We start from the raw sequence: 7,099 nt of genomic DNA on the forward strand, positions 1-7,099 counted from the left end.
GGCTCCGTCTCAAAAAAAAAAAAAAAAAAAAAAAAGATTTTATTTCCAAGCTAAAACCTAAAGCAAGAAAAAAGGAGGTGGGGGAGGGGAAAAGAGGGTGAGGAAAAGAAAAAAATTGCATGGATGAAAAATCTGGAAGATTACACCTTAGGCTGTTAACAGGGAATAGGGCTCGGTGATGCCTTCCCTTTCTACCCTATATCACTTATATAATTTTATTTATTTATTTATTTATTTTTTAAGACAGTCTTACTAAGTTGCCCTCGGTAGAGTACCATGGCATCGCAGCTCACAGCGACCTCAAACTCTTGAGCTTAAGCAATTCTCTTGCCTCAGCCTCCCAAGTAGCTGGGACTACAGGCACCCGCTATAACACCCTGCTATTTTTTTTGTTGCAGTTGTCATTGTTGTTTAGCTGACCGGGGCTGGGTTCGAACCCATCAGCCTTGGTGCATGTGGCCAGGGCTGGAACCACCGAGCTATGGGCGCTGAGCCCATTTATACAATTTTAGTTGTTTTATGACCAAAAATCTAAAAATATATAGAAATGAAACTGATTTTTTAAAACATTTAAAACATATTTTGGTTAAAGAAAGAATTCCAAGTTTTAAAAAAAAAAGACAGTACTGGGTTGGATGATTCTGGGACTCTCTTTACTCTGAGTTCACAGATGGATCCATGAGTACTGACAGGCAGGGGGAGCATGGTTGGGGTGTGAGGGTGCCACAGGTGGTCTGGCGGAAGCCCTGAGCATCCGCAGGAACAGCTGGATACTGGAAACAGCTGGATAGGAACCCAGAGAGCTGGCTGGTACTCATTAGGTCTGTGGCTGATTGGGAGATACCCCACCGCCAAGGAAGGTGGGCACAGGGCCCTCTCCACAGAGGTAGGGCAACATGAGCTTTGCAGGGGTAACTGGTAGAGGGGTGGAGGCACAGATGAGGAAGCCTCAAATACCAAATGAGGAAGTGGGTTTGGTCTTGGCCAGTGAATCTCGGAGAGCCCAAGGGATGTTTTAGAGCAAAGAGGGCCATGATGAGACAGGCTTCAGGAAGCTAACTCTGGCAACAAGTGGACCAGTCTCCTCTGGGTCCCGCCTTAGGAAGTGAGAATTTGAGGACTTGTGGTCAAGACCCACCAAAGTCCCACCTCCTGCGGCTAAACTGAACTTCCCCAGAGCCCACCACTGCAAGACCTCCTCTTGATGTCCACTTATGGATCTCCCTTCCATGCCCACCAGTAAACAGAGGGAGGGGCCCCAGCATTCTGGGAGAAATTGTACTTAGAAATCTCCGACTAGGCCCAGATTCCCGGCTGTGGCCTGGGGTTGGAAGTGTGCCATACTTCCAGATCCCCATACACCACACTGGGCGTTAAGGTCCCTAGGTCATGACTTTGCAAGGAGTCTCTGTCCCTCCAGTACCCCTCCCCAGCCACCATTACTGTGTCTGATCAGTTTCTGGGCCCCACCCATCCTGCTTCAGTCCCACTCTACTTCTCAAAGCAAGAAGGATCAAGGCTTTGCCCACTTTGGGCTGACACTCAAGTAGTCTCATCTCTTACTACTGTCGACACCCTACTGTGACCTTACCATCCACTGAGCAAGGCTGTGGGTCCCACCAGGCTTTTATTTGGGCCCTTCTTCCCACCTGACATTCCCTCCCTCATCAATTGCGAGTAACAAAACATAGTACATGACACGTGGCTGTTCGCTGACTACACAAATTGAGAGACAAATTCAAGGTGCCATTCCTGCCTCCCAGTGGTTGTGGCCCACCATTCAGCTGGCCCAGTGCCCAGGGAAAGCTCTCTTTCCTGTCCCCAGCAGCACAGAGACCTTGGGAGATCCCAGCAAGCCGCCTGCCCCTGTCTCACACAGTCACCCTTTGTTAGGCCTCACTCCCAATGGGCATCTTATCTGCCCAAACAGGTTGTAATCTCCCAAGTCACAGACCCCTGCCTCCTGCCAACCTGGAGTAAACAGCTCTTCTGTTATAGGCTGGCAGCAAGACAGAGTTCCCCAGCTCACAGTACTCCAGTCAGGGTCCCAGCCCTGCCAGATTCCCCCCTGTTGGGCTTAGTAGGAAATTTTGGCTTCCTGCCCATCACGCCCCCAGGCCTTTGAGCTGAGCTAAGCCAACCTCTGACTTTGTGGCCTGGATTTTCTTCTCCCAGACCCCTCTACATTCTCTGCTGGATCTCTCCCCTCCAACTTCCTCAGGAATTCTTCAAATAATCATGGGGGTCCTCGGGGAGGGGAGGACCCTGGAACTGGGATTCTTGGATGCAATGTCCCTTTGGGGCCAAATTTTGGCCCATGAAGGAACTGGGGCTCTCAGAGGTGAAGTGACTCTCCCAAGGCCACACAGATACAGTGAGGCAGGGACAGGAAAAACCAGGTGGGGTTGGCTCTCACCCACCCCCCACCCCTGAAGCCTCAGGTCTCCACCCAAGCTGTGAAATGCGTGGGGGAACCAGAGAGCTGAGCTTCCACCCAGGACACACAGGACATGAAGCCAGAGCTCAGGTATGTTTATTCCTATACAAATCATTACAAAATCAAGTCTGGGGCAGTCACCACTCCCCCATTACCCCAATGTGCAACAGCTCACTGCTGGCCTACCCTGGCAGATCCCTCTTACCCCACAGTCTCCTTCTGGAAGCCCTTCCCTGCCAGGCTCCCAAAGGGCAGGGGCCAAACACATCCAACTGAGGCCCAGCTTTAATAAAGTGCCTGATGTGGAGCCAGGGGACATAGCTCCCAGCTCCCTACAGCCATCCCAGGCCAGCTTGGAGGGGGACCCTCAGCCCTCAGCAGCTCCAGACAGGGACTAACGAAAACCCAGTGTGGCTTGGATCCCCCTTTCTTAGTCCTAAAGTCTCCTTCGACAAGTGGCAATATCACTCTGGGAGGGCAGAGAAGGAGGCCTGGCCCTTTAAGAGCCAAGCTGAGGACAGCTGGGCTGAGGGGCTAAGAAAACAGCAGAAGGCTTGTCTCATTTCAGTTAGAGATCCCCAACTCTGAGGCAGTTTACACAAAATCATCCTTAAGTTTTCCAGGAGGTGGAACCTCCCAGCAAGGGACAGTGCTTGGGAGACTCAATCTCAGAGACTCAGGCCCAAGGGCGGTTGGTGGGGCTGTGGGAAGGGATCTCAGACCACCTCAGAACCTGACACGGGAAGAAGGGTGCCCAGAGAGGGCAGGGGTTTGTCCAGGTCATTCAGGGCAGAGCCAAGACCCAGACGCTGGCCTCCTTTGGGGTTCTCTACGACCCCCACAATCTCTTCAATTCCACAAATTCTCTGGCTTGGCCTCCAGACAGCTTCCACCCACCACATGATCTCTTTCTGATTCTGGGAATTGAGGGGGCAACACCAAGTTCCCAGTTCCTTGGGACAGGACCCCACTGTCCCAACCCAGGAGGGAGTGATTAGGAGTCTATTCCTGGGGCTCTGAACCAACACCTCATGGGAAAGGACACGACCTTAGCCTCAGACTGACTCAGAAATACCCCTGTACCCTGATTGACTAAGCTCAGACCCTGACAGGACAAGAAAGACACCCCTGATTAACCATATAGACTCCCAAATCCCTGATTGGCCAAGGGATACCCCTAAGCCCTGATTGGCTGGAGGATACATCCTTGTCAAGGCCTTGATTGACTAAGAGACACTCCAGCTAGCCTTGATTGGCCAGAAGATGGCCCATAGCTGAATCACTGGGAGGAGAGCCACTTCTCCTATACCCCTCCTGAGGTCCCACAGGCAGGGTAGCCTAGGTCCAGGAGGGGTGGGAGAAGGTGATGCCATACAGCTGGGCCCAGGACGAGAAGACCCTCTTCTCAGTGATGAAGCGGTGGTGATTGCCCTTGCGGCTGTGCTCATTCTGGATGTAGGTGACACACTCGTCCGGCCCCTTGGGCTCATAGTAGTGGTAGGGCGTGCGCTGCAGGCGGGGCCGCTGGCTGGGGCAGAGCAGGTGGGGTAGTCATGGTAGGGTGGGCACTGGCAGGGTCCTTGACCTGTCCACCCCTCCCCTGCCCTGCTGTAGGACTTCAGCAGAGGAAATCCCTGGCCCTCCCCAGGCCTCACTTTCCCTCTATAAAATGAGTGTAGGGTGGACTTGGTTTATATCCATCAGACTTTTTTTTTTTTTTTTTTAATGCAGTGGCATCTTTTCCTTTTCCCAAGAAGGTAGAGTAGAGGTGGAAACTGTGGGCACAATAGCCTGGCCCCAACTCCTACTGATGGTAGGACTTTTGGCCACTCATAAAACATCCTCCTCAGTTTTTCCTCATTTCTGTAGTGGGGAGAGTAAAAGTTCCTATCCCTCAGGGTTGCTGTGAGGAGTCAGTGAGATAATAAACATAATCAACTTGGTAGGTGGTCAGCACTCAGTAAAGTATAGCTGTCACCTAGTGGGCTTTTCATAGCATTCTAATAATAATAATTACTATTAATGAACAAACTCTGGCTGAGCTTGGGGTGGAGCCCCCGAGGTAGCTCAAGGAAGCCTTGATCTCTGCAGAGCAGTTTGAACAAAACAGAGGCCCTTCAAGGCATTCCCAAGCAAGGTTTCCAGGTCCCCCAGCTCCATCCTGTAGCCAATGGCAAGGCATTGTCCTGGGAGGGCACTGGCTAGGCGGACTCACCTGCAGTAATTGGGAGGAACCATGCCGTAGACGTGCACGTGGTCACACAACTCCACCGCGATCACCATGGTAAACCAGCCTGTGCTCAACCATGAATGGGACTTTTCCCTGGGGACAGAGAGGGGCCATGATGAGGGGCACAAAGGCAGAGGGATGGAGTAGGCTGGGAGAGGTGGCCAACCCACATGGAGTTTCCTGTAATCCCTCCCACCCACCCAGCAGGCTCTACCCCCACTTCAGTTATCCCCAGTCCAATCCTGCTTTGGAAGCATGGCCTATGGAAGAGGATTATCCAGGTAGAGGTGAGACATGAGAGGGTTTTCCTTTGAGGGGAAAGTGGGAATACATTTCCCAGGAGACTGGTCACAGTTGACCCTCTAGGAGTGACCATGACAATAGAGCATGCTAAAAGCAGCTGTGCCCATGCTAGAAGCAAGCTCCTAGGGAGAGAATAATCAGAAAAGGTCATGCTGGAGTGACTGCTGTTCACAGCAAAGCCTGAGAGAGTAGCCACGAACCTAAACCTGTGCTTCCATCACAGTGGCCACTAGCCACTGTGACATGTGGTTGAGATATGCTATAAGTATAAACTCACACTGGATTTCTTAGTATGAAAAAAATGTAGAATGTATCACTGATAATTTTTTGATATTGATTATATATTGAACTGAAAATATTTTGCAGTTTGTTTTGGGGCGGGGGCTGGGGCTGGATTTGAATCCACCACCTCCAGTATATGGGGCAAATGTCCTCTTCCTTTGAGCCACAGGTGCCACCCTGAACTGAAAATATTTTGCATAGACTCAGTGCCCATAGCACAGTGGTTATAGCACCAGCCACATACACCAAGGCAGGCAGACTCGAAACTGGCCCGGTTCAGCTAAACAACAATGACAACTGCAACAAAAAATAGCCAGGCAGGCTCAGTGCCTATGGCTCAAGTGGCTAAGGCGCCAGCCACGTACACCCAAGGTGGCAGGTTCAAATCCAGCCCAGGTCCGCCAAATGACAATGACGGCTGCAACCAAAAAATAGCCAGGTGTTGTGGTGGGCACCTGTGGTCCCAGCTACTTGGGAGGTGGAGGCAGGAGACTCACTTGAGCCCAGGAGTTGGAGGTTGCTGTGAGCTGTGATGCCATGGCACTCTACCCAGGGGGACAGCTTGAGGCTCCTGTCTCAAAAAAAAAAAAAAAATAGCCAGGCATTGTGGTGGGCGCCTATAGTCCCAGCTACTTGGGAGGCTGAGGCAGGAGAATCGCTTAAGCCCAAGAGTTTTAGTTTGCTGTGAGCTGTGACACACAGCACGCTACTGAGGGTGACACAGCGAGATTCTGTCTCAAAAAATTTTTAAAAATAAAAAAAATATTTTACATATGTTTGTTAGAAAGTGGTACTTGGAAAATATTTTTTAAAAACCCCTCCAGTCTCTCTCACCTTTTTTTTTTTGAGACAAAGTCTCAAGCTGTCTCCCTGGGTAGAGTGCCGTGGCATCACAACTCACAGCAACCTCAAACTCTTGGGTTTGAGCGATTCTCTTGCCTCAGCCTCCTAAGTAGCTGGGACTACAGGTGCCCACCACAGCATCCAGCTATTTTTTTGTTGCAGTTGTCATTGTTGTTTTAGCTGGCCAGGGCTGGGCTTAAACCCACCAGCCTTGGTGTATGTGGCCGGCACACTATCCACTGAGCTATAGTTGCCGCCCTCTTACCTCTTCTCATTCATGAGAGGGACCCACTTCCAACTCTCCTTGGAAGTGCTCTAAGCTTTCTCTTTGCTCTTAAATTTCTCTGTTATACTAAAAATTAAACAAATAAATAAACCTCTAGCAAGACTGACAAGGAAAAAGAGAAGACACAAATTACTAATACCAAGAATAAAAGAGGCCAGGCCTTTGGCTCATGCATGTAATCCCAGCATTCTGGGAGGCTGAGGTGGGAGGATCACTTGGCTTAAGAGTTTGAGACCAGCATGACAAAGAGCGAGACCCTGTCTCTACCAAAAGTAGAAAAATTAGCCAGGCATTGTGGTGGTGCCTATAGTCCCAGCTACTCAGGTGGCTGAGGCAGGACTGTTTGAACCCAGAAGTTTGAGGTTTCTGTGAGCTACACTGATGCCAGGAAACTCTAGTCTGGGAAACAGAGTGAGATGCTATCTCAAAAAAAAGAAAAGAAAAGAAAGGCTGGGCATGGTGGCTCACACTTGTAATCCTAGCACTCTGGGAGCCTGAGGAAGGTGGATTGCTTGAGCTCAGGAGTTCAAAACTAGCCTAAGCAAGAGTAAGACTCTGTCTCTAAAAGCAGCCACGTGTTGTGCCTGTAGTCCCAGCTATTATGGAGGCAAGGAGGCTGAGACAAGAGAATCACTTTAGCCTAAGAAGAGTGATGAGGCTCGGTGCCTATGGCTCAAGCGGCTAAGGCGCCAGTCACATACACCTAAGGTGGCGGGTT

General features: G+C 50.6%; 1 protein-coding gene across 9 annotated transcripts in view; it reads right to left on the bottom strand.

Annotated features, from left to right (window-relative positions):
• Positions 1-2,516: 2,516 nt before the first annotated feature.
• The window catches only part of ST6GALNAC6 (ST6 N-acetylgalactosaminide alpha-2,6-sialyltransferase 6), a 16,856-nt gene continuing 12,273 nt past the window's right edge, over positions 2,517-7,099 (bottom strand). For 7 of the 9 annotated variants that reach the window (XM_023510494.1, XM_023510491.1, XM_023510489.1 and 4 more), the window contains 2 exons: positions 4,653-4,760; positions 2,517-3,961 (listed from right to left, as the gene is read on the bottom strand). In XM_023510494.1, the coding sequence (XP_023366262.1) occupies positions 3,664-3,961; positions 4,653-4,760 (406 nt within the window). In that variant the 3' untranslated portion in view covers positions 2,517-3,663. Of the gene's footprint in view, positions 3,966-4,652; positions 4,761-7,099 lie in introns of all 9 variants that reach the window. The other 2 variants (XM_023510495.1, XM_012802417.2) reach the window with 1 other exon arrangement.

This window comes from Otolemur garnettii, unplaced genomic scaffold (genome assembly GCF_000181295.1).
Source record: "Otolemur garnettii isolate 467f Iridium unplaced genomic scaffold, OtoGar3 scaffold00014, whole genome shotgun sequence".
Classification (NCBI taxonomy): domain Eukaryota; kingdom Metazoa; phylum Chordata; class Mammalia; order Primates; family Galagidae; genus Otolemur; species Otolemur garnettii.